The sequence below is a fragment of the Ixodes scapularis genome, unplaced genomic scaffold, assembly GCF_016920785.2.
Source record: "Ixodes scapularis isolate PalLabHiFi unplaced genomic scaffold, ASM1692078v2 PGA_scaffold13__105_contigs__length_92229423, whole genome shotgun sequence".
NCBI classification, from domain to species: domain Eukaryota; kingdom Metazoa; phylum Arthropoda; class Arachnida; order Ixodida; family Ixodidae; genus Ixodes; species Ixodes scapularis.
Window position 1 is genome coordinate 53,717,667 of NW_024609839.1, and position 27,713 is coordinate 53,745,379.

Sequence of the window (27,713 nt, forward strand, 5' to 3'; positions counted from 1 at the left end):
CCTTTCCTACAAAATCTTTAACGTACAAAAAACGAAGCGAGAGGCGATGCTTACCGTTGTTGAAAGCGTACGTGGAGTTTCTGTAGGGGTAGTTGATGAGGTCAAACTGAGACAGTGCCAGTCCTGGTATCAGGTCTACCGGGAAAGTGGAGTCCCAGCTGTACACTAACTGGTCCACGGTATAGCCGTCTGCGACAGACACAAGCTCACGCTGATGGGCAACCCAAACTAAGAAGGAAAGCACTTGGCTTGACTTCAGCTTTAACCACGGTGTAAGATATCTCTAGGTGGGGACCCACCGCACGGCGAACGCTGCCATGCGACGAACCTGGCACGTCTAAGTGGTCTATGGCGACAGCGCCTCCGCACGCCAGACAGCGGAAATGAGGAAAGCACAAAACAAACAACACATAAATGAGTTTTTCGCTGCAACGGTTTCAGTGCACATGCGTTTTCCCCTCGGCACGTGTGCTCTGACCTCGCGTCAGAGACCAGAGAACAACGCTTTAACGCGTTAATGAAACTGTTCTTGCCGCTGTTGAGGCCCGAAAATAGGGTCAATGACGAAGCAGTCTAAGACGACACTCCCAGCGAAAGCGCCAAATACTACATAACAGGGCACGCTGATGAAAAGTGCTGCGAAAAAAGTGCGTCGAAAAAAAAAAGATGCTGCACTGCACAGTAGTGACTCTCCCTGTCACTAGCTCTGTGCAGTGCAGGCGAGGGCAATGGCCAGGCGAAATGAGAAAGGAAGAGCGCCAGGGACGTTCGAGAGGAGAGGAGGTTTGTCTTCTCTCCTCCAGCCTTTCGAGTGCTTCCCCTTGCTCCCTCGCCTGTACTGCACGCAGCTAGTGACACGGAGTATAGTCAGTAGCGTGTCTGGCTCGCAACCGAAGGGTCGTGGGTCTGAATCCCGCCTAAAATTCTTAAAATGTTTCTTTAAGACAAGTGAATTCCCTTATACAGGGAAATTATTTTATACATGCGGCGAGCTTTAATTCGCATTACATGTCATGTTTTCAACCACTTTCATTCAACTCGTGACGTCACGTTTCACGTGAGTGTTGTGGGTTGTTTAAAATTCCCGCGCAAGGTGATGGGGCTGTGACGCCATGACCCTATTCACCAATCAGGATCCTGGCTTCACGCCACCGACGGCGGCTTTTCCGGCACGCCGCCGAGGCCAGATTTTCTGGGACACCAGCTCCTTAACGCACTCGCGTTAAAAAAAAAAGTTAAAAACAAACATGTCTACAATAAAGCACCATTGCAAACCGGGCCCGCGACAGGTTACCACTAGACGCTTATCAAAGAGTCATCTGGTGGCGTCGCGCTTGCAACTAGGGATGCCTCGAACTGTTTTCGAACCGATGTTTGAATGAACGGTTCGAAAGTTCAAACTGTCTATATAAAATCATTCGACGGAAGTCGAATTCTCAAACTTGTTCAACTAAGAAGTTCGACGCTTTTCGAAATTTCAAACTTGGCACGTTCAGAAATGCAATTTTTTTCGAACCAACAAACTTACTACGTTAAAAATTCGATTCTTTTCGAACTTTGGAACTTATTACGCTGCAAAATTTAATGATTGTCGGACTTTCGAACTTGGTACACTAAAAAATCGATGCTTTTCGAACTTTCGACCTTCTTGCATTTAAACGTTCGACGCTTTTTGAACTTTCGACTTTATAACGCTGAGCAATTCGATAATTTTCGAACTTTTCAACCTATTTATCAAGAAAATTTAAAAAAATTTCGAACTCTCGAATTCTGAAACGTCAAAAGGTCGGCGAACTTCGACCTTTTAGAATAAAAGTTCGAAGTTCGTCGAACTTCGAAAGGCCGGCAGGCGATTTTATTTGAATTCAGGCAGCTAGGTACATTCGCATCTTTTTTCTTTCGAACTTTTACATGCGGTGCCGCATTTGTTGCGACAAACAATGCCGTTTATTTCAATGTTCTGGCATGCTTAGTTTTGAAGGAAAAAATTCCAGAAGGAGCGAGGAAGAAAGACGGGTTTTAGACGACTGTCGTTTGTGCCATATTTGAACCTCTCTATCGCCGAAGTTATTCATGGTAGAGATGTTAAACTTTTTAAGAATATAGCGTAGGTAAGCGGAGTCTTAAGATATGATTATTGTTATTCATAATGAGTTTCGAAGAAACGTCCAAACATGAATCTATGGGCAATTACGCCCTTAACTCGGTAATTTTTTTTGTCTAGATTTTTGAGGTATCGCATTTAAATTAACACCACAGACAGTACTTATCTTTATTCTCTGCAGAATAGAAAATAATTTATTTATTATTTTTTCAGGTTGAGAAATAAATTATCTCATGGGGCAAGACTTCAAATATTGTTCCAGATCAACACGTCATTATAGAAAGCCTTTTTTTATTTTCTCGCTTCACGTTCCTGGGACGTGTTTCTTTTAGCCTGTTCACATTTTTGTAGGAGTAAAACTGTTGTTTCGCTTCTGTTCATCAAACAGGATTCATATTTATTTATTTATTTATTTATAAATACTGTTAACCCTTGTCAGGGTCATTACAGAGAGGGAAAAACAACAAAACACATTACCTAACATCTTTCACAACAATAGTACACGTCAAGTAGGCTCTCAAATTCACGAACATTTTCCCTGTCAACAATATAACTAGGCAATGTATTCCAGGATTCAATCACATCAGGAAAAAATGAGTATCGAAAAACATCAACACGGGCATTGAACGGCTCAATGGCTAAGTTGTGATTTAATCGGTCACTTCGTTTACATGGTAGTTTTACATAGCTGTCCTTGTTAATCTTAATTTGTCCATGGATGAGTTGAAAAAACAATATCAGTCGATGTTTTTGTCTCCTTGTCTCCAGTAGATCTAAGTCGCATGAGTCTAACATTGATGCAACCGAATCTGTCCATTTATATTTAGCACAAACGAAGCGCACAGCTAATCTTTGAATTCTTTCTAATTTGGACTTCAAGACTTTCTGATGTGGACTCCAGACAGCCGATGCATATTCTAGAACTGACCTCACGAATGTTTTGTAGGCAATTAACTTAACGTTCTTTGTTGCGTTGTGCAATTTTTTCCTTAAGAAGTACAATTTCTTTGAAGCCTTAGAGCACACGTTTTCCACATGTTTTCGCCAGTTTAGATCATGGGTTATGGTCACTCCTAAATATTTAAAACTATTTACATTGTTCAAAAAGTTATTTCCAATGTTATACCTAAAACAAAGTGCACTCTTTTTTTTAGTTATATGAGTAAATGTGGATTTAGTATAGTTAATTTCCATGTCCCACTTTTTACACCACATGTTCAAAGCCTGAAGGCTACGATTGATTTTAATTTGCTCATTCACATTTGTGACTACCGAATAAAGTAAACAATCGTCGGCAAAAAGCTTCATTTCTACGCCTGGCTCTACAATGCTAGCAATATCGTTGATGTACAACAAAAATAATAAGGGTCCCAACACAGATCCTTGTGGGACACCAGAAAACACCTCCAGCGAACAAGACATACAATCGTCAACACGCACCACCTGCCTGCGATTGATCAAATAAGCCTCAATCCATTCTAATATTGTAGAGCTAATACCGATTTGTCGAAGTTTGAAGAGTAGTTTATTATGAGAAACCTTATCAAAAGCTTTTGCGAAGTCTATACAAATAACATCTATCTGCCTCTGGTCGTTTATTGCTAACGAAAAATCGTGAATAGTTTCGATTAGCTGCGTAACAGTGGAAAGATTGCTTCGAAACCCGTGTTGATGCGGGTAAAGCAACTGGTTCTCTTCAAGAAAAATAATAATATGTTTTGCTATATTGTGCTCCAGAAGCTTACATGACACAGAGGTAAGAGACACGGGGCGATAATTATTCACGATTGCTCGGACTCCGCCTTTAAAAATAGGTACTACGATTGCACTACGCCAATCTTGCGGTAGTGAGTGAGTTTGCAAAGATTTCTGAAAGATGGCTTCTAGATAAAATGACACCCACTCGGCATATCGTTGCAAAAATGCCGTCGGTATTTCATCAGGCCCACTAGCCTTCTTTACATCCAACTCTAGCAACTGCTGAAATACGCCCACCCGAGTTATTGAAAAATCTTCCATGCAGCACGGGAATGAATTAAATTGTCCACCGTCATAGCTATTACCATTGTCTTTCGAAAAAACAGACTGAAAAAATTCATTGAAGCAGTCTGCTATTTCCTTCCGTTCTGTAACCATCTTGGTTGCGGTTTGAACATGATCGATGCTTTCTTTCTTCTCACTAAAAAAACGCCAAAATTTTTCTGGCGATGTTTTCAGGAAGTTGCCAAGTCTCCGATTAAAGAACTGTTGCCTGGATTCATTTAATACGGTTTTCAAATTACGACGGACCTGAGATATCTGGTCTTTACTATCTTTTCTTTTCCGTAATCTATTTATTTTACGCTTCATGTGAATAATCTTACGATTGATCCACGGGTTTTGTTGTTTTGTTTTTTTAAAGCGAGTCGGAATAAATCTGTTTACACAATGATTTATAACTCCTTTAAAACGCTGCCACAGTTCCTCCACGGACTCACAATCGCAGGCAAGCTGGAACTGGCTAAATGAACATTCCAAAAAATCAATTACAGAAGTGTCATCCGCTTGAACATAATCTTTGATTGGAATAGGAACAAAGGGTCGCTTACGATTTCCTATACTATGCAATATGTCCATAGCAATCATCTTGTGATCCGATATTCCTTCTTCAACGGAGATTGTGTAATCACCCACTCTCTGGGATATAAACAACAAGTCCAACAGTGACCGGGACTCAGGAGTTACTCTCGTTTCCTCGTTCACAATTTGCCTTAGATTGTGAGAAATCAATATTTCCAACAATATTTCAGCTCTGGAAGTCTCCACGTGCCCCGGGGTCAAAGCTTCCCAATCTATGTGAGGTAAATTAAAGTCACCGGTCAGTATTAATCTTGTAGTACTTTTCACATGAGCACTTTTCACATGAGTACTTTTCACATATAAATAAGGCTTGAATTTTACTTACGAAAACGACGGGTCATCACCCAGCTGATGTTCGCTCCTAATGCTCGATCTTGAGCCCATAATATGGACCCTGGCAGCTTGATGAATCGACACCGACAGAGCATATGCAGCACACGCTCGAAGCGAAACTAAGACACTCTCGGTTGTGTCGGCTTTTGTACTTTTTGCTCGGCGTTTCCACCGTCCGGGAAAATAAACCTCCAGAGCAATTACAGACTAAACTTACTGTATGCCTGCGTCGCTCGAGCGTCGTTCGATTGGATTACTACCAGCGCGCAAGGGGGTGGGGAGGCAGTTTGCAGATCGATTCAAGGTTTTTCTGAGCCTCAATCATCTGCCGGCCCCCGGCCGTTTCGAACTGGATGAGTATCGTAAAACGGTGCGTTCCTGTGGTCACTATGGCGCGATGCACGTTAAGGATCCCCCCCCCCCCCCTCCCCTGGCTGGAGGTCACAATTACTGACCTATGGTCACACGTCACTCTGCATTGGCAAATATTCCAGCACATCCGGGATACTCGTCGCCTCACTTAATTGCCTGACAAACTTCGCGCAGTCTAAATATTAAAACCCGAACTTTTCTAAACCTGATTTCGTGAAAACCAGTGAGACGTGAAAACGTTATTTGAAACGGAAACTGTAGAGGAACATTAAAACCGGACTTCGAAATTTGCGAACTTGGACTTGAAAGAACTTCGAAATCTTCGAAGTTGTTTCTTTCGAATTTAGCCCTAAAAGAAAATTGAAAACTTCAAATTTTCCGAACTTTATGTAGAGAGGAATTCTGAATCTTCGCCTTTTTCGAACTTTATGACTTTAGAAATCGGAAACTTTCGAAGTTTTGAAACTTCAGAACCAAAGAAATCTGAAATTTTGGAATTGTTCAAACTTCATATTTAAAGAAATTCGAAACCTTTGATTTTTCAAACTTCAAAGCCCAAGCAACACAAAATTTTTGAATCTCCCGATCTTCAAGTAAGAGCAGTTCAAAATCCTCGAATTTCTCAAATCTCAAGTAAAGAAAAAAACAAAAAAACATTCGAACCCGAACTTTTAGAAACCGTGAAAGCTTCGAACTTTTTGAATTCGAAACTCCACTGCGTTAAAAAATTGCGAACTTTTCGAATTCGAACCTCGGTATGGTTTAAAAATAACGAAATGTTTCAAATTTGAACCTCAGTTCGGTTCGACAATTTAAAAAGCGTTCGATTTCGAACCTAGGGTGCTCCGCGACATCCCTACTTGCAACCAAGGCGCGCAGATGACTTTTCTAGGCAGCATCGACGCATACGGTGTCCACACCTATATATATCTTACACAGTGTCCTTAAGCCCCCATACTGGAGCCTCGCCAAATTTCTCGTTTGCTCCATACAACTGGCGAGTTAATAACGCTTTAAGATTTTATGCTTTTAGATTTTCATATGTCTCCATCGGAAAACATAACGCTTGACTTATTTTTTTCCACGATATCATTTTGATAGAAATATGTCGGAATCTCTTCGACGTGGATGTGATACTAGCGCACATATTTCTGCAAAAACAGGTAGCGAAGCGAACAGCGCTGCGCTATACCAGAAAAGATGCGGTAGTAAAAATTTAAGAAATGTTTGTTCGGTCGCTACAGTGTTTTTCATGAAAACATTCACGACAAGCAGGGTTCCTTTGACATTTCCCCACATTGCTACGGCCGTAGTAGCTGATACGTTCCGCAAAATGAAAGTTAATTTCCATCCATTTTGAGCTAACCTGGAGATGCTAATTTCCATTTTTTTTTTAATATCCAAGTATTTTTCCCGTGGGTAAGATGTGATTAAGTATTGTGGTCAAGAAGAAATTCCTGTAGCCAGTGCTTGGGTTCATTATGGCAAATATTTCAGGCTGGAATTCGTCCCCGTCGATGACGCTCAACAACTTTTTGGGAAGAAGAGGTTATAATTGATCTTCGAGATAATACGGTAATGCCATTCTGCGAGGAATTAAACTTTACGGTACAAGTTAAACTGATCATGCTGAGGTAAATTTCGAATATTACGAAGAATAAACTTCTATACACAAGGACATCTTAAACAGCTCGCTTTTGATAGAAACTCTTACTCACAGGCACTATTGGGCTAGCCAATTTAAAACCCCGTATATTCCGTCGCGTTATCTTAGACCCAAACACCCTTATTGTATACCCCGATGCTCAACAAAATTTGGAAAACAAATGCGTAAGTATTACGTGCCAGAAATCTTCAACAAACTTCCTTCTGAAATTCCTAATATAAAAAACAAAATACAAGCTTAAAAAATCATTAAAAAGTATTAGTTTTTAATTTTGTTTAATGAATAGCATGTTTTGTTTGTGTTTCATTTATTGTTGGCTATATATGTGCGGTTTCGTCTCACTGGCTGCCAGGCGCTGCCAGACAAGCCCAATGTGGCTTTGGCAGGCCTGATTGTATCTTTTTTTTTATTTTCAAGTTATAAAAAATATTATTATTAATAATAATATTATTATTATTAAAGATATATGCGTTTTAGAGATTGATAGCTTATTGTGCGCCTTGCGCAATGAGAGGAACAACTGCATCATCGGAGTGACCACGTGAGTTTGTAATTGGCGGAAAAAAAAGTTCTTATCATGGATAAAAAAAAATTGGGTTGTGTGTATGTTTATACAGCCTAGAACTTGGTCTGCCTCACAGGGGCGACGAGTCTCCCAGCTGTAGATGAGCAATTTAGGCAGTGCAGTACAACCGCTAGCCTGGGGTCTCTAACGTGCACCACGCAGTAGTGATACACGACCGCACACTGGTACGATGCTCATCCAGATCGAAGCGGGCAGGGGTGGGGAATGAACCAAGGATCCCTGGGTTCCGCAGCGCGAGCTTTCGCTCCACGTGCTCCGAGCTGGTGTGCGCTAGCCCTCTCGGCCACCGGTCCCCCTTATCATGGATAATGGAGCGCGTAGTAAGCATTAGCTTTGAAGTAAACATTTTGCTCCGAACGTAAGATACAAGAGAATGTGCGTCGGAACACGTACAGCTGCCGAAGGTCAGTGGGCAGGACTGTCGATCCATTGGAAAGCTCTGCAGCTGCATCGGACACCTGGCTTTGATCGTCAACCTGGGCACAAGAGACTCATGTCGGCGAACAGACGGACAACTAGAGCGCACTAATAACACACGACGACATCCCGTGATGTGTTTTTTTTTTGCCGTGTAGTAATTATACACACAGACAAACAAAACGAGTATATAGAGATACAGACGTCTCGTTAAGATGTAACTCTGGGATTGCTGACTATAGGGTTTAAACCCCTCCGCGCCGGTCTTCAATGCAAGGATGAGTGGGGATTTTTTTTTTTTCAGTTTTTTCTCCCTTTTCTTGAACTTGTTCACTTACACTCTCACGAAAATAGTTGCGATTCGTTCTGCTCACGAGTTAATGCCATTAAGTTCAATCTTATTTTATTGATAAAGAGGAAAATAAAAAGGAAGAGGATGCCAGTGTAATGATAGAGTTTCTGACCATCTATAAACTTCGAACTTTGCACTTTAGGCTTCGACATGTGAAAATAAATGTATTTGCACGCAATCACCCCATCTAAGATGAGATTCCCGGGTGCTTAGATACGATGCCTATCATTACTGTACTAATTTAGAGTAGATAAAAAATAACAATTAAGAAGTAATAAGTCCCTATGAAATCAATCAATCAATCATCAAATCAAAATATTCATTTATAAGCGGCTCCCAATAAATAGAAATACAAACTTAATCAATATAATTTGTAAATGTAAAGATGGAGCCGTCTCCAGTTAACTTTTTTGGTGAGATATATAAAAAAGCGAACACCGTAGAAATAATAATAATAAAAAATGAATATTCGCCATGCTAAAATTGCATATTTAAAGCCTAGATGATTAACACATCTATATTATTTTTAAGCAGCGTTCATCCCGCCAAATGAAAGGAAGTAAAAAAAAAAAAAAGAAAAACAAAAGTAAACTAAATTTTTGCGACTCAACTATTCAATAAGAAACAAAAGCGAGGAGCTGTCAAGTATAGGCGCCGTGCCTGATGGGTTCCGGGCCCAATATGGACGATAACGCGTTGTTGATTATTTTCTTTTGTGTCCGCGCGTCCACCTGTTCACCTGTTCGAGCACGCCTGAAAACGCTCTCTCTCTCTCTCCATCAAACTCATTTAGGTATTAGGGTTGAATAAAGGACTCGTCAATTAACGAGATTGCTCCTTTTCAATGTTCTTTCCCAGCCCATTCCAACGACCAAGGCCCTCGCGAAAGTTATGATAGAAAATGAAAATTGCCTGCTAGCCTTTGTCAATAAACAAGAAAGTAATTAAAATTTACTTCACACGTTCAAGAATAAACGCGCTAACTAGCTTGAAGGGTAAGCTTAAAGACGCCCACGAGCTTCTTTGTGAAACGCTTAAAACCGTTGTTATTAAGGTATATTACACGACGCTCCGCCAATATCACTACAACCGATTTTGATTTTTGTTTCGCCGACATTATGATGAGAATGTCATTGCATTCGAACCGCCAAAATTTTGTTTTGACTAATACCAGAATTTCATTGCTTGATGAGATTCACGGGGGTGACTGCAAAAAGCAGCAACAATTATATAGATTCTTAAGAGGAAATAACTTTCAAACTATTTTCTCCTGTTTCTCTCATTGGTTCCATCCGTAATTGTATCTAGCGCAATAAAGCACAATTTTATGCATGACGTAAAGGAAACAGAAATAACTATACGCATAACACACTAAATAGCAGCCTATGAGGCTATTCACTGTGGCAGTGTGTGCGTGTATCGAAAAAAAGTAAAAAGAAAACCCACTTATACCGCGATCAGTACAGTCTACTTAGCAGTCAGTCACGGAAAGTCCGCACGGATTTCCGCGGTCAGCCGCTGGAGGGAAACACCAAGAAACGTGACGGCAATGCCAAGTAAAGTCACCTTTCAGTGTTTTCAGTCGAGCGTCGAAAAAAGATAGCGTATCAACAGCCCCTTTCAGTTGAGGTTCTCATTTTCAAACGTTCCGAAATAAAAGCATCAAAAAGGTATTTCGATACGAAATAGTAAAATAAAAACGCAAAAAAAGTCGAAAACTTACCTTTCTTTTTCACGTCTAGGTTCTAATCTTGGGAGTTAGTCGGAGAATGGTATAAGGCATAAAGGGAAGTCGAACGTTGGTTTTGCCTTACCTTCGGAGTCTTGTTTCAAGTTTTCTTTGAAAGTTTTAGGAGACTGCTAGATAATCGTTATGCAAGTTAGGCTATAAAGCTTTTTAACAAGGGCGCCGCCATCTTGAATTTTTGTCATTTCCAGCATTGGCGAAAACATTGTTTGGCCCATCGCCATGCCAATAAAAGACATTTAAAATATAAGCGTAACCGTCACACATTCTCGTTTCGCCTCCCCTCTATGTTTTTACCATTGATCGCCGATGATTTGTCATGCATGATTGGTGTGTGCTAGGTTATCGTGTTTTTTTGTGTACCTGTTTTTGCCCACTCCTGCCTTGGCTGCCGAAAGGCGGCTGGCGGTATGTACAAATAAAAAATAATTAAATAAAAAAAATTACAGGTTGAAAGTTTCATTTTTTTGCCGCCCATAACGGATACGCCTTTCAAGTAGCTGGCTGCGAGTGTACATGAAATAGATATGAAATGGGAATGAAAGAACGGAAAACGCTGGTCGTTATTGTGTCGTATTACACCTGAGACTGCGGTGGAAGAAATCGGAAGAACTTTCAGTAGAAGGAACAGACACAGAGAACGTCTCATTTGAGACGTTCTCTGTGTCTATTCCTTCTACTGAAAGTTCTTCCGATTTCTTCCACCGCAGTCTCAGGTGTAATACGACATGATTAGCTACCACCAGCTCGCCTGCACTCTCACCGTCTTTTCGTTATTGTGTATTTGCGCAACTTGTTTGATGCCCCCATTCAGTAGCCTGCTCTCATTATCTAAAAGCTAGATAGAAGTTCAGAGTGTTCTCAGAAACTGAAATGTATTTTTGGAAGAGGGTAGTCAGTGATAGTTTCATGGGGTTATAAAATATACTGACCTTTAATAAGACAAACTGACGCAAAATAAGATTGTAAACGAGACAAGAATCTTCGGAATGCCATTAATGTTTTGCATAACTGTAGAGAGTATTCTGTAGGGCCTTTCGAAGCAGGGAACATTTTTTTTTGTAGGTTTACGCAATTTACTCCGTCTTAAGGAAGTGGAACTCCAACGCAACAAATACGTTTTCTGGCCAAAGTTTAGCAAGGTGCGTGAACGTGTGCCAGAGTGGCTAGACAAACGAAGAGAGGAAGTGCGCTAAAACCGAATACAGACATTTAATTGCGATAAAACAACAATGATCATGGAACAATTGCCACAATGATCGTGCCAATGAAGCATAGTTTAGACAGCGTTTTGTTTAGGGTCAAAGAGGGGGTGTGTGAACACGCTATTCCGAATGTGTTCAATGTTTACGGCTGTCTAGATTTACCTGGGTTACTTTGTCGAGGAAACGCTAACATATAGCTGACTACGCAATAAACTTTCTAACGAATAAAAGACCAATCTCACCAAGCGTGCGGCGCATGCGTGATGCCGCCATAACTTTAGTTCGCAGGAGGCAGGCAGCAGTGCACGAGACGGCTCGTGCCGCATCATGTTCTACACGCGCAGAGCTCCAGCGAGGTTGCTGCACGTGCAGAAAGACTCAAATTCCCTCGATGCATTGCGGTAGCGGTGGCGTAGTCAAACTGGCTGGTGAGATCAGTCTATTGGCATCCCATACTAGGTTCGCAGATGCACGTGATGTATGTGCTGGCGTTTGTGGAAGTAATATATATATATAGAAGTACCGATCTAGAGCAATTAGCGCTTTGCACGTGCATACATCACCACTTGACAAATGAAGGGGCCTTTACTTCGAGAACTTTATACACAGAGGGTAACCACGTGCTGGAAACACACCATCTTCCTTGGTATCAAGGAAGCTTGTAAGCACAAACAGTGACCAACACGAAGGGGGCACAGACAATTCTTTTTTCGTACGCCTTTTTCATGTCTGTCTTTCTTTGCTCTTAGAAGTTTTTTTCCTGCATTTTCTACAGTTGAATCTTGTCGTAGTTTGAAATCTTGTTCAAGGAGAGCAAAAAAATATTTGCCTTTGAAAAACGAGAGGAAAACTATAAACGTTTTAATTGTAAGCCCATTAAAAAGTATGTTTCTTAAGTTTTCTTCAGAATTTATTAGCAGGAGAGTCGTAACAGTCCATTAAGGTATCGACGTAGCCTCGCCCGTTGCGCGCGCCGACCTTAAAGAAAAGCGAGAGCGCAAAAAAAAAAAAAAAAAAATAAATAGCACAAGAGACTTCGTCGGTGAGCTCAGATGACTTTTTCTCGCTAGCAACGTTAGCTCAGTTACGGAACTGCTCATAGACGCTGCTTGCACAAGGAGTACACCGGTTCTCTTACCACGGCTCTCCTCCCGTCATCCGACGCACCAGACAGCTGCTATAGACCAGTGTCCGAAATCCTAGCCCTAACGTTAAAAACGGGAAATAATAATCTCAAACGCGGGCTCTTGCGAAAAGAGGGGCTGCGCATAAAACCAAGATTTTTTTTTTGCTTTTTACAACACTCTTGACATCAGCATTGTTCCTGGGGCTGCCTCCCTATGCATTTTTGACGTTCTTGCACTATGGCATGTGCAAACGTTTTAAACAAAAAAGGAAAAAAAAAAAACGAATTTCGCAAAAAGCGCAGCAGCAACAACAAACATGGCGGCGCCCACTAAACATAGCAGACACTGGTCTATAGTAACTGCGGTGTGATCAAATACGTACGTTTTCAAGCCCATCCTCTAGATGGCGTTCCCCCGTACCCCATGGTATGGAACACACAGTTTTGAAACAAAAATCTAAATGGCGCTTCAATCGGCGGGAGGTCAACTAAAGTTAGTGAAAGGAAAGGGGGGGGGGGGGGGGGGGGTGACGGGAGTCCCATAGAGTAAGAGATACGTAAATAATGAAACTTTTTCCAGAAAGCTTCTGCGCATGCGTATTCCCCTTCTTTTGGCCTTGTTTCACGTTGTCGTCATGTTTGCTGGTATAGAGTTCCGGTTGACCAACATATTCTGCGCTACAGCAGCTATCTTTGCGCGTATTTCGTCTATTTTAGCCTGTCTTGTTTGAGTATACGCTAGTATGGGTTATAAAGGTCAACGAAGATCAATACAACAGCATCATGCCAATGTATTTTGAGGGCAGAGGCAAGTTGGGCTGCCCCTCATTTGTAGTTCGAAGACAACTCCGTGGACGACGCTCGTTACTGGAAAAATGTAAATTTCCTTTATAACCTATAGCGACCCCACGCTGGCTGGCGCAGTGACGCCTAATTATTCAAGCACTCGTCATATTTGTACAATTAAGAAATTGTTCAACTCTAATTTACATGTTTCTAAAACTATTAGTGGCTTCAAAAGTTTTAAGAAAAAAAAATGTTGCAACGACTGCGACTGGGGCTTTGGCAAGGCACGACTTGGCAGCCGCAACAAGGCCATAACAGCAGCCAAGGTGGCGAGGGGTGAATGCATCGTGCTGTTGGTGTCATCGTGTGGATTTATCGACATTCTTTCTTTGTGGCAAAGGCAAGACGCTTAAAGCGCAACCAGGTTGAGAGTGTTTCAGGCGTTTTTTGAGCGTCAGCTGCTTCGCCGAAAAGCTATTTTCTGTATCCCATAAATTCACGCGAGCTGACGCTGCAAACACGAAAGTGTTGTCTTGAACGACGCTTTCACTTCACCAGCGTGCGTTCATTACAGGTTCGTTTGAAGCACCGAGCTCGATCTCGAAGCTCTTCCTTTGATCGCGCTTGTGGTGAATTTTACTTGCGGTGACTTACCCGGTAAATTTAGAAAGTTCTACGGGCGCCTGCAGAGCATTTACTTACTTGTGTTATGGTTGTCTTTTTGGTCACAATAAATATTTGTGCATTACTCAATTATCTTGTTCGATTGTTGCTTATTTTTTTATGACGAGTGGAGCGGTTTTAAATTTATATTGCATATTGGGCATGGTCTGCTCTGAAATTTAAAATTTACGCGTGCATTTAAGCAACTGATTACTACAGAAATTTGAAATTGAAGTTAGTCACGTCAGACTAGGTGGCGCAAGCTACCGCCTACTACGAACGGAATCAATAATATTAGTTGTGCACCCATTCAAATATCAACCATCTATGTCTCTAGCCATAAAGAGAACGGAAGTGCCTAAATACGAAACCGAGATCACATTCACAACAGCCGCTAGGTGCGCTGATAGTAAAGTGAGCCGCTGGGGTCTATAGGAATGACAATTCTTTACGTTATACTATATTACTCTATGGGAGTTTCAAAACTGAAGTAATCTATACGTTGCTCGCTGCCAAGCTCACTCGGGCATGCTAACAATGACGTAACATGCTTAGGACAGATAGCAGGCGGCAGATAAGCTTGCCGCATTATTTGCAACAATCACTGCACGTATTTTTTAGCATAAATGCGGTTTACGTTTACTTTTGCCCAAGATAAGTGGGATACCTGAATTCACGAGGCAAAAAGTCACTAAAGTTTACTTCTAACACAGATTCTTTGAAACGTGCTTCAACTTTCCTTTAAACTAGGTTCCTCGGTGTTACATTCGTTCAGCAAAATGTCTCTTGAGCATCTTGTGTCGCCTGGTCTGCTACCGTACCTCATGGAGTAGAGCACGTCTCCGTTGCGGTAGATGCGCAGCAGCTTGTTGGGCTGCGTGATGGTGTGTAGGTAGGAGCCCTTGCCGTTGATGAAGTACGTGTCTGGCTTCCAGATGCGCTCGAGCATCTTGATGTGCAGGCTGATGGGGTTGATGGTGCCGTTGAACTTGAGCCTCTGGTCCGTCCACCGCTGCCGGAAGTAGCAGTCCATCGAGTACTCCTGCAGTGCCATTATGGTGCCTGGAACGCGTCTCCAACTGGTGTGTTTACCGCGTTCCGAAAAAGTGGTCCAACGATTTCCGCCCGACGACGTGATAGAAGTGTCCCACTGTCGGCGTCAGCGACCCTGGCGGTGTCACAGCAGAGGCGGTGGAAGCGACAGACGTATGTTCCGACCTAGGTCGCTCTCAAGCTTCACAGTCCACGCAAGTTTCGCAGCCGGAGTCGAAACGCCGTGACGACAGACACACTAGTGCTCCCTCGTGCTTTTTTTTTTTTTTTTTTTCAAGACATCTAAGCCCAACCGCCAGAATCGCGACATTGAACAGCATGACATTCTGGCGTTTGTGACGCCGTTTGTAGACCAAATCGAGACCACTTTGGATGCACGTGTGGAACCGGACGTTAAACATACCCGTCGGAGACGCGTTCCAGGCAGCCTAGTGTGATGGAAAGGACGTTGAACAATTGTTTTATGTCACGGAGTGATGATGCAAAAAATGAGAAGCTGTGGATCGAAAATATTTTTAGACGGAAACTGGCCTGAAGTTTTTGTTGCTTTTTATACTATGTAGCATAACCCGAAAGTATCAACAATCCCTCGGAATTGACCTCTTCCCCCCCTTTCCCCTATATAAGGACAAGACGAAAGATGTTTCAAGAGTCGATTGGAAGCTACTAAAAACAAAAATAAATTGCCGATGGTGACTTGAATTGAAGGGGTTGTCATTTATAAAATAAAAAAAATAAAAAAAAATTATCTTTGTTTTGAAATTTTTTTTAATTAGTGCTACCAACGCTTTAGCTGTTGTTGCTGAATAATTTTGACACGCGGGCTTCTGTATTTACTGTAGTTCCTTTCTTTCTTCTTATAAAATTTTAAGTAAAAAACATTGTGTAATTCATTATTTACAAAAAGATAACGTAAACGTTCATCTACGTTGAATGTTTGTTTTGATTTCTGCGTTTTCGGGAAAGAAACCGTCATAATCGTACTAGACCTTAATTGATCTCATTTACCTTTTTTTATACTAGAGCGCTTTTAGGGGTACGTAATGAACGAAATTATATTTACCATGTCAAGCTCCGAAATGGGGCCCATGCTCCTTATCAGCATGTTGGCGGTGACGCTGGTTGGTCGAACTGCACGCGATAGAGTAAACATTGCTTTATTATAGCATGCAATTGTGACACAGCGAGGTATTTACGAAGCCCAAGAATATCATAGGAGTTCTGTTTTAATACAAAGAAAGAGTTAAGCATATACTTAACTTTCATCAAAATTAAATAAATAAATTACTTTTTGGCGAATAATTGAAAACCGTTTTTCTAGTTTTCTTTAAAAGAATCTCCGACCCTTCTTGCTATGATCAACGCAAATATTGAGGGAAAACGCATTTTAAAAGCCCGGGTAAGATTCCAGTCAAGCTCATACTTTTAGGTCTTAACCTAGTAAAAAAAAAACCACGTTGTCGAGCTATTGAAACCTGTTGAGGACCAAAATATAAAGCAAAGACGAAAATGCTAATTCCATATTGATTATGATGTTGACCATATTAGGGAATAATAATAATAATAATAGTTTATTTACCATATACATGTATATATGGTGGGAGCTGGGAAAAAAAGCTTACAAGGAGCTTGACTGGTCCCCAGCCCCTCACAGGAACACAGCGGTGTCAAAAATTGTACAAAGCAAAGATTATAGAAAGCAAAGAAGTCCACTAATGCAAAACAGGAAGAAAAAATATTTAAAAAAAGGAAGGAAAGCAAACACTGGACCGAAAATGCCAACTAGATATCGGCCACACACAACAATGAATAAAATGGACTTGCAAAATACAAAAAAAAGTGAACACGACATTATTTCAAAGAAAATATTCACGGGTCTCACGTGGGGTTAAACGATATTGAACCATATTGTGAACTCATTTTGTTGCCATGGTTGCCGCTCTTCTTGTTCTTTAAGCATATGTTAACTCACCTTAAGGCTCTACCATAGGCTACCATCACAAACATTTACTGTGTACTATTTTATTACCACATTCATTAACTAATGCCCGCGTGCACGAATCCAACATCTTTGGTGGTTTACTGAATCATTGATCGGTGGCTTGTTAGCTCGATTGGTGATTGAAAACTCTTTTTGCAAGGGTGTCCGAAGTCCTCCAAGGGTTAAATTTATTCCGCCCCTTCATATGCCTGAAACAACAGCCATGTTCAAGCCTCTATGACGTTCTCCGCGTCACACAGAGCACCCATGGTAACAGTACGTCGTATCTGCATGCGATGGAACGATCGCTTGCAAGCACGGTCGTGCACGTACCGCCATGCCAAGGCCTTTGTGTGCTGTCATAATTGTCCAGAAGCGTCTCCAGTAGCTGACTGGTGAGGGCGAGGTCCGACTGCCGGTGCACTCCACCGGGCTTGGGCTCCCCGTTCACGGGGACAGGTCTTGACCAGCTAGAGTCCACCCTGGGACCAGACGAACGAAAACATCGAGTGCTGATAAAGTACGCACGGTATACATGAAACGCGACTTCCAGGAGTGTAAATAGTCGCTCTACCACTAAGCGGTAGAAGGACTACCTACTGTCCTCGCGTTAAGAAACGCAAAATGTCCGGTTTGCACGGTTGCGTATGTTGCGTTCCTAGCGATCTAGGCAACACTGTGATACGACGGTGACAACAAAGTCACCGGGACAAGTCATCGCCCTACACAACATTAGAAGCAACGCAAGTCACACCTAATTTCTTAGATCATTATGAGTCATGAGTCTCTCTGCTGCTGCCGTATTCGTAGCTTTGGACAAAAGCAACGCACCTTGTCTCGCTTTACTTGAGCGACTATCGAGTCAGCCGCCGCTAAAACGCAATTAGGGAAGCCGCAAGAGTCAAAAAGAAATCGGGAAAGTCCCTGTTGCGACAGGTTCAACTTTTTCACACAATGTGCCGTTCGTTACGCTGAAGTCGCGAATACTGACGGGTTGCACAAAGGAAAAAAGCAAAAGGACAAACAACGGATGAGTGATCACTAGGTTTAAAAGAAGCCTGCGGGGGATCAGCCACATCTTCGGGGTGCTAAGCTGCCTGGTGTCACAATAAACACGATTGGTCCCCGAACCTCGCGTAACTCCGCTTTCCCCGTTTTTTGCCTCTTGTTTGAGTTGCGTGAATTGATAGGGACACCGAGCGTACCAATAATAAAAGTAAACATAAAAATATAAAGAGATTGGAGTTCTACTGTATTTTTAGCGTAGTAGCAGAGAACCGCTTAGTTGCTGTTTCTTCTCCATCCTCTCAAATTTCAATGCGAACGAAACGTTGCAAAACAGCCTCGTGCAACAGCCGATAGAGATGTTTGCTCAGTCGCGTCTGGGTTACTTAGCAATGGAGATACGCACGAGGGTTTAACGGAATTGCTTCCTCTGGCGGTACATTGACCGTACTCGACTGAATGGAAGCCTTGTAGGCGTGCTTTGATTTTCAAAAACTAGGCGCTGCGCCGTGCATGCCGATCGCAACTGCTGCGAGTGAAAACAGCTAGTCATTCAAATCTTTGTTTGCTCAGGATCTGTACGGTCAACGGTCAATGTTAGTTACGGGCATAAGCCGAGCAGGTTGGTTTATTACTCGTGGAAATGGCCGGCTGAACAGAACAGAGTTAAATGTCGCAAAAATGACGCATTCAGCGGTGTGAGTGTAAGATATTTCGTGAGCGTATTTTGTTCTATTCTGTTCAGCTAGCCGATTTCACAGGTCAACGTTAGGCTTAGGCAAGTAGAAACTTTAAAAGAAGCATGCCAGGGACGCGTTTGAGGGAAAGAGAGTCGGGAGCTTTCTTTTTGGGCAGAAGGCGCGCCGAAGATTAAAAACACCTCGAAAAATTCGACATTTACAAGGAAATAAAAAAACACGAGAAAATTTAAGGCTGTACACAAAATAAAGAACAGATCGAAGCGGCGGGAGGATTGGAATCCACAAATGATTGCTGTCGCGTACCGCAGCAACGAAACAATACCTCCGTGTGCGAAACGTGCAAACAACCGATGTTTTTTTCTTTTTTTCTTCTTTTTTTTTTGGGGGGGGGGGGGGGGGGGGGTTGTTGGCGCCTATGCGCACGCACACAATAAATGAAGAAAGAAGCACATAAACATTGATGAAGTTGTGAACCGATTCCCTACCTGGCCTCACGCTACGATGGACCAAAGAGGAGCCTATTCCAGCCATAGTTGCCCGTTCCGTGTTGTTTGAGCATCACGTGAAGCTAAAGAGAGGCATAGCGACGCGGTCGGCTCATTGTCACGTGACAGGATTACAGCGCACAATTGGCTGGAATGGCTCCTAGCTTCCGCGGCGGTCCATCGCAGGGGTAAACTGAGCATAGAATAGAAAGCAAGCGAACTCGTACCACGTCGAATGGTGCGAGGAGAGCGAAAGAGAAGGATTGCAATCACCGTCGGACATAACAACACACAGATTGCCGGGTCGGTTTGTCGTGGGCGGAACCGAAGTTTGATCGAGTTCCCTCACGCCTATCGGAATTTGTAATTTGGACAATGATTTCGCGACTTCTCGTCACCGGGTAGTCGCGACATTCTGGCAAATGTCGGGACCGAAGGAAGAGCCTTGCGTTTATTGAGCGGTATCTCGGATTATCTGGTCTTGCGTGGATGCATTAAGTCTTTTTATACATATATAAGTTTCATATTTATTTTTAAAAAAAATTTTGAATTTTTATTGTTTTCACGAGTGTATGCGCCGACGTCAGGACGCCGAGCTCTGGTTGGAGTGATCTGCAGGTAGACCCAAAGCTAGCTGACTTTGTCTCCACTGCCCTCAATGAACGCTTTAGTACGCAGAACGTGGGCGTCCGGCATTTGGCTTTGGCATTCAAACGCGTTCGACGAGTCCAGTCGAGACAAAAGCAGCCTTTGTCTCACACTGCCATAGCCTCCTCTATACTCACAAGGCCTGGCATTTCGACGAGGGAGCCACAGAGTGCTCGATCGCAGATTTGGAGCGCGAGAATCTCGTAGCACAGAGCATCAAAGAGCCATTTATCGGGGAACCTGAACGTCAGCGCACAGCTTTTGCAGCGGCGAGGACCCGAAACACACTTGTTCGCTCGGGAGGAGTGTGTTTCGGCATCTCGCCGCAGGGGTGCGCCAGTCACGTGGCTCTCCTTTCATCCGTTGTCTGCCACACCACCTTTTTTATTTCGGCGGCCGCTTCTCGTGGCGATCTGCCAGGCTTTGTCAGTATAGAGGAGGCTATGGCAGAGGGATACAAAGGCAGCTAGATGTAGGTCTACCCACTAGTCATTCGAACTATAGATCTCGACGTTCTGAAGTTTCCGCGGACTCTCGTCTCCTCTTCTTCCTCAGTTTCTTGGCGCATAGGAAGAACGAAGTATCTTTGCAAACATTGGCACGGCAAGTTTGAACCAGTGACGTATTTTGGGGTTTATGAATTTCAGACCTTATTGTAAAAGCAGTATTGGAGTGAAAATCAGATTTCAAATTTGTTGATGCCTGAGAAAGCAGTTCATTTCTCCTTTGGTGTAAATGTAAATAACACACCTTACAAAACACACATACACACACACACACGTGTGTGTGTGTACACATCGACGCCTCGAAACATCATGTAGGTTTGCTTAGAAAGCTTGTTTTTATGTAAATTTGAAATATTCAATAAAAGGAAATAACTCTTGAACCATAAAAATTATTTTCTTTTTCTTTTTTTAAAGCAACTTTTCTTTTGTAGATTTTTCCAAGAATGAGGCCATGTCTGTGCAAATCTGCTGTCCGATTAAAAAAATTCTGTGGTTTGACCCCATCTCAAGTAGCCACTATTCTCCAAGTAAAGTCAGATGGAAGTTAGTCTGCTTTAAGATGGCGTCGGGTGTTTCTTGTGTACATGGAAAATCAGGTCAGTATACGTTATGACTGCTAACCTGGGTTTTTTAATCTGTACCATGCTCTAGTTATTGTGCCGTTTATATTCTGGTTTTACTAGCACGAGAAAACATCACTTTGATAATTAATGATAATTTTTTGGTAACCTAAGAAATCTTCCTGGTCACCATTCTTAAATCAACATGTTGTTCTGCGGCGAGCTGAAAAGGCTGAAAAGCACAAAAAAGTTTACTCTAATGAAATTTTACACACTCTAAAAAACCTGGTCGAAAAATAACTTTTAGGGGTTCTTCGGCTTGTCCATATTTTGCACCCTACAAAGTTCCTTTAAGCACCCCCTAAGCTGGTACTTCGTGAAAAAACCATAAGGAGTTCTTTTAAGCTCCTTTTTGTGATGCGAAATAGTTCTTCATCACCCAGCTACCTTTCTAGTACGCTATGAGGCGATAGTGCTTGGGGTGAAACCGTTCTTCACAAGATGAAAGAGTTCTTGGGGCGTCAGAGAAATTTTCAAGAACGTATTTCTTTTTTTTTTTAGAGTTTGTATGTTTGCTTTTAGCGTGCATTGTTTGTCATCCTGCCAAAAGTAAACCCTTACTATTTTAGTACTTTCAGAAGGGTTTGAAGGGCGCGTGTTTTCAGCAGCGACAGAGCTTATGGTATGAGGACCGCAAGTTCGTCTGCTTCTTTTGCTGGGGTTGTGGTGACGTCAAACGCTGAGCTCTCATGGGATCTGATTGAAGAATAGTGGGTAGACCTCGAGGCAGCTTGCTGTGAGGCCTACCTACCAATCAGAGCCAATCAGAGCTCGGCGTTCTGACGCCACCAGAACCCCTGCAAAAAAAAAAAAAAAAAAAAAAAGCAGACGAACTTGCGCTCCGCATACAGTGCCTAGAACGCCTTTTAGAATGATCAGGCTTCTTAGGAGGTGCCGGCCATTAAATTGCAAACGCTATATACAGGATTGGAGATGGAGTCTTTCTTCGATCTAGGCTCTTTTCGTTCCATCTTGCGTCTGCTCGGTTTCCGCCGTCTGTCTGACTGCGGGGAACTGCAGAGAGACCTTTAGCAGAACACGCGTCCACCTCCGCTGCTGTATATGTGGAACCGCCAGGATCATGGCGGGGCAACAGTATATGAAACAGAGAAAGCCTAGATTGAAGCGAGCGTCCATCTTAAACCATGGGGAGCGTTTGAAACTCAATGGCGGACGTCGCTTGCGGATATTGGTCGCAAGGGCGCGTGCGATGCGTCGACGTCGCGTAGCGAGGAGAAAAGCAGGCGGAGAAGCGGAAGCGCTAGCAGACGATCGACAGACTTGAAAGGTTTTAGCCTTCTTAATTTATTTACATATTTACAAATGCTCTCGTAACCGCCTTCAAGAGGTGCGTGCCGATTCCTTCGGCTGATCCTTCTGTGTCTCGTGCCGCGTGCTCGTGTCGCCCGTCGTCGTCTTCGCTGCTGCTCCGCTAGCCGCTACACACTTTTGCTGCCTTTTCGCAGCTCGTGTTGCAAACTCGGCCTATAAACCGCGTGAACCAATCGAATGGTAGCAGGTCCTTAGTGTAGGGTCTCTGGTATGACACTTATGACGTTATCAGGCGGAAATCGAGGGCCCACACTTAAGAGCGCACAAAACAGACTGTGGTATAGACGCGTTACTCACGGTTAAATCGTCCGAGTTGTGAGGTTAGGCAGAACTCTTGGATTACGGACGCTCACATATTAGATTCTGGGAGAATAGGCGGGGATTGGAAAGGGTCGCGCTTCGGAAGGGAATCGGCGTCTTCGGGAACTTTTGAGACCCTCGAGTGCGCAAACTCTACGGCAGCGGGACTCTTAATATTGCCGCCGGTAGAGTGGTGAATAAACATGACGGGGTCGACGCAGACCACCTAAAAGTCAAGGCCCGCCTGAACTTTCCTTCCCTCCACACCCCCTGCTCCCCCAAACGTCATCAATAGTAGAGCCACGCGATACCGCCGATAGGCTCCGTCAGCATTACCCACGGCGCGTCTTGTAACGTCTCCCAAGGAGCGCGACGCTTGCACCTGGCGTCGCCAAGTGTGACGCGTCTGTCGCTTAGCGACGACTCTTGTCGAGTTTCGAGTGTCTGCCGCTGGGGGCGGGTCGGAGACCGACCAGCGATGGCGTCGAGCGCAGGCCTTAATTGTCTTCCATGCGGTTGGCACCAGGCGCAGCCTCAATAACAGTGGGCTCGGGACTAGGAATTTAGCGAACCTTCCGAGGCTCGAGTGCGACCGGGTTCGAGTTCGACCAGGTTTGAGTTTGACCAGGTTCGACTTTTTCGAAAATTTTGACTCCAAGTTGGACAAAAGCTCAACAAAAGTTCAGCAAAAGCTCGACAAAAGTTTGGACAAAGGTTCGCCGGAGGTTCTATTTTGCGCATGCGCGTAAACTGTAAACGGCCTCTGCGGGATTTAGTGCAGGATTTTGACAAACTATTGAAACCACTAAAATTTGTTTGCTTTTATAGTGCGTAAACATTGACAATTATTTTTTTTAAACTTTAAAAGAAGCATTTGATAATATGTCTTGCGAAACTTTTTAAATCTTGGGGCACAAGTCGCACAACACCGATCAAGAAGGCAAACGTTTTTTTAAGTTTGTCAAAATTATCCTAAAGTTCGAAGGTTCGCCAAACCAGTCGAACCACAACTGCGACAAAGAATTTCTAGAGATTCGATGGAGCCAATCGAGCAGCGCCAAAAGTGCATCGTTATGGCGCTCATCGCATTTGAGCGTTTGTTATCACTTCCCAAACAAATCACGCAAAAAAAACAACAACAACAAAAACAATTAAAACGGAGGATCACGGCGCATTTACTTTGCGTGATTGGTTAGGCCGGTGGTAAAAACCCACAAAGGTCACGAGAATTGTGACGAGGGGCAGTGATATTGGAAACGGCTGTCAACCGACAAACGCGAAGTAATTGCCTTTCAAATGGTGTAGGAGATAAGACCTTCGATATGATTTAATTTAATTTAGTCTCGACTTGAAGCAAACCGATCGGGTAGCGCCATCCCAGTTTACTTGAGTCTACTTCCAGTTATAGGCAAGGAACTGACGTTGGACTACAGACCTTTCAAGACCGATTCCACGTCAAAATGACCAACGAGATAAAATGTGACACTAGCGAACAAGTCCAATTTTGGACATTTCTTCTCGCAAGGACACCTTGACCTGGTTAGACATTTCGTCTCGTTGGTCATTTTGACTCGATGGACATTTCCACTCGATTGAACATTTCGACTTGGTGAAGGTTTTGACCCGATTAATAATTTGACCCGTTGAAGATCTTTGTATCATTAGCCCTGATTCTGACACTGAATGGTGCTGAGACGGGCGTCTTTAGATATTCCGGATACTTACACGCGCCCGGATTTTCGTTAAAGCAGTATTAATGTTACCGTTTCCGGAAACGTGACTAACTTCCGTTTTAAGGAACTCAAGATATTTGTTTTTTGTAAAGAACAACAACAACATCTAATATATGTTGCGGACGCTGATAGTCCGCTAAAATTGAATCCTAGCGGTTGTAAGAGAATGCCAAATTCCTAATCAAACCTCTGGTTAAAAGGATGTGGGTGATGGTTTTAAAATTTCAGCGAATAATTGGGACCCGTTCCCGGTAATGCACGCTATTCATCTTCGTGTATTCGCGGGCTCTGTTGGCCCCCCTTTCAGCACTGAAAAGTTTCGAGCATTGCCTAAAATGAGCAAGACTACGCTATGTTCTGAAAAGTTGAGTTCTTTGCTCCAACCACTGGATTTATATTCTGGCGGGGTTGAGGCTCACCGAGATATGAAGCTCATTTTAACGATGCTTAAAACGGGGTTTGCTTCTTTAAGCCCCTGCAAATGAGGTTACACCCAGGCAATATAATTAAAAGTGATGAATAGCGGCCGCAAATGCAATAATACATTTTGTAATGAGGATAAGGGATATCAGCAAAGGTAAAATTGCGCTAACTAAAACTTTGGATAAGCAGGGGGCGCTCTGACCCGTTTGTTTTCCTCACGCTTGGTGTTTACTCAACACAAGGCCTGTGCACATGCCGACAGGCCTTATGGGCATGGCCATGTCATCTTCTACAATAGAGCGCGGGGCGCAGTTTAATGTAAAAAATACTAACAATCGACGAAGCGACGTTAAGTGCCGGATCTATCCTCAGAGAATGCGAGCTTGACCCACTTCGGCTTTTGTGCTGAGCTGGAATCGTGCATGCTGCATTGTTCATGCAGGCCGTAGTGGAAACAAAACAGCCCCTTTTCCCCCTGCCGGAGAACACGAACTCCAGCCGAACGCTGACGCCGCGTTCGGTTATGTCGGCCGAGCGCTGAGCCATTGTATTTGTTGTCCCCATCCGTGTAGTTGTTAGGTTAACCGCTTGGGGCGTCACGGTCTGTCCTCCTCCCCAATAACCAAAAGAAATGCAAATCGCAAAAAGACGCAAAACAAAAAAGAAAACAACGAAAAAAAAAAAAAAAACGGCCGTGTTCTACGTATTGCACGAGCAATCGTCATCACCTTATTTTAGTCGTCCACCCCGAATCTTTTCTCCGTACAGGGCGAGCACATGATGTGTGTTCAAAAAAACCCAGCATGCTTCATATTCAATACTTTCTGCCATCGTATCTTTCCTCCCTCGATAAAGGGGGCAGATGACTGCGCTCTCGTCAGAATTAAAGCCACTGGTAGAGTCATTAGTCGGAAGGCCTGGGACAGGGATCGGTACATTCTATGCCTTCTGCACTTTTTCGCGCGTTACCATTTATGCCTGACTCGATCAAACTTGATATAAGCAGCATTAGACTTGGCTACAAGAACTTTCATAATAAGTATTCTTAACAGAAACAGCCCACCATACCGCGTCGATACTACACCATGGTATGGACGGAAAATGACACGTGGTTCAATACAAGTGTGTTTATTCCACGCATGTAAAAATAGTGTCGCCTTTTCAAGCGCCGCCAGTCAGCTCAACGTGAGATTGGGAGCGCACCGCTCTGTCGATGGCCACTCTGTCCATGTAATTACCGACATCAACAAACGTGGCAGTCCGTGGGCCAATCAGGTCGAGTCTTTTCGTACCGAGAGCACCTTTTGTGTTATACGGGGTCACCGGTCTATCGGAATCCTTGGAACAATATGTTCCCCCATTGACTTTAGCCGACGATAGCGAAAACGCTAGAATTTAGAGCTTTTTGTGTTAAACGGGGTGCCCGAAGGTACTACAGAGGGGAATGGGCAGTTATTTAACCAGGACTGAGCACTTTGACGTGGCCATTTTGACGTGGATGTACATTTCCTCTCGTTGGGCATTTTGACCAGAAACCTTCAAAACGCCTGTGTGACTACACTCTAAAAAAAAAAAAAAGGTCCTTTTTTTTATTTTGCAGAACACTGAGACAGCTAATCACGGCATTCAATAGACAGATCTTCACGTATGACGAAGTTCGCAGTACGATTAGAAAAAAAAAAATTTCATGCGCGCGGATCAACGAGCATGGCGTTTCATTTGCTCGTTGTCTCTGCTATCATCGCATGCTTATATCTTGTCGTATTTCATGCGTCTGCGTTGGATATGTGCCTCTTTTGTTGTTTTTTGTGATTGGCTTATTCATTGGATGTACTTCTTATGTTGTTTTCCGTGACTGGTTGTCTATGTATTCCACAAAAAAAAAAAAATAATCTCACAATCTTTTTTTTTTTTTTTGTGAGAGAGTTTAGTGTATTATAGAGGGAGCTTCCTAGAAAAATGACCCGTGTTTTCCGGGCCCTGTAAACAAACTATGCATGACAGTCTGCTCAAACTCTGTGAGAGTGTGACGCTAGTGGTTGGGATAGAAAGCGAACGTTTGAGAAAACGACGTTACTGGATCAAAAGTTAATTGAGAAAGGCAAAATTGTTTTATGAGCCGGCTTCCACCTAAGCCTATCATCGCCAAAATAAGAACCGACACTGCGGACGCACGTGGGATTTATACCAGTGAAAAACACCTGAGTGCAGAGGAAGAGAAGATTGTTTTATATATTTGCTGACAAGATTTTTTTTTTTTTTTTCATTGAAATAGATGCTACAGGTGCTCACAACGCCATTCCCTGTTCTGATGACATTAGGCTTAGGTGCACGTTCGGCTCGTAGAGAAATTTTATCTTTCTTCAATTATCTTTTGATTCAGGGAACGTCATGTTCTCGCACTTTTCGAGACCCATCTTAACCGCCAGCGTCACGTTCTCATGAAGTTTGAGCTTTCTGCGACGCATATAGTTTATTAACCCGGGCCGAAAAACACGGTTCTCCTTCCTCGGGAACGCCCTGTTGTTGCAGACAGCTTAAGAAATTTGAGGACTTGGCGAGTCCCGATCATCTTCTTATCACTCCACAGCCAATGAGATTGCAGAATCAGCCGGTAAGGACATCAAAGAACCAATCACAAAGCAAGAAGATAACAAGCCATTTCATATATTGCCAATGATTATAAGCTGAAATTATATATAGAAAAAAAGAAGACGATTGGCCACCGTGAATGAGACCTTAACCAATCAACCAATCAGAAGCGTAGCTTAATACCACAGCCGAGTTCGCACGACCGATCTCGGCTCTGGTGGGATGTACTTATCTTGAGAGCTAATCTACACGTCGTCCAGACACATGAGCGACATTACCGGATAAGACGTTGGGTTCGTTTGCGGCTCGATTAAGTGCAAGGCCGCAAATTACTCGGCCCGGGGATGCAAACGAGCAA

General features: G+C 43.2%; 1 protein-coding gene across 1 annotated transcript in view; it reads right to left on the reverse strand.

Annotated features, from left to right (window-relative positions):
• Positions 1 to 27,713, reverse strand: part of LOC8035841 (gamma-aminobutyric acid receptor alpha-like) — a 94,148-nt gene that overhangs the window by 37,847 nt on the left and 28,588 nt on the right. The window contains exons 2-6 of the mRNA XM_040206285.1: positions 17,344 to 17,492; positions 16,093 to 16,160; positions 14,798 to 15,018; positions 8,074 to 8,156; positions 55 to 189 (exon numbers count right to left, since the gene is read on the reverse strand). Of these exons, the coding sequence (XP_040062219.1) occupies positions 55 to 189; positions 8,074 to 8,156; positions 14,798 to 15,018; positions 16,093 to 16,160; positions 17,344 to 17,492 (656 nt within the window). The remainder of the gene's footprint in view (positions 1 to 54; positions 190 to 8,073; positions 8,157 to 14,797; positions 15,019 to 16,092; positions 16,161 to 17,343; positions 17,493 to 27,713) is intronic.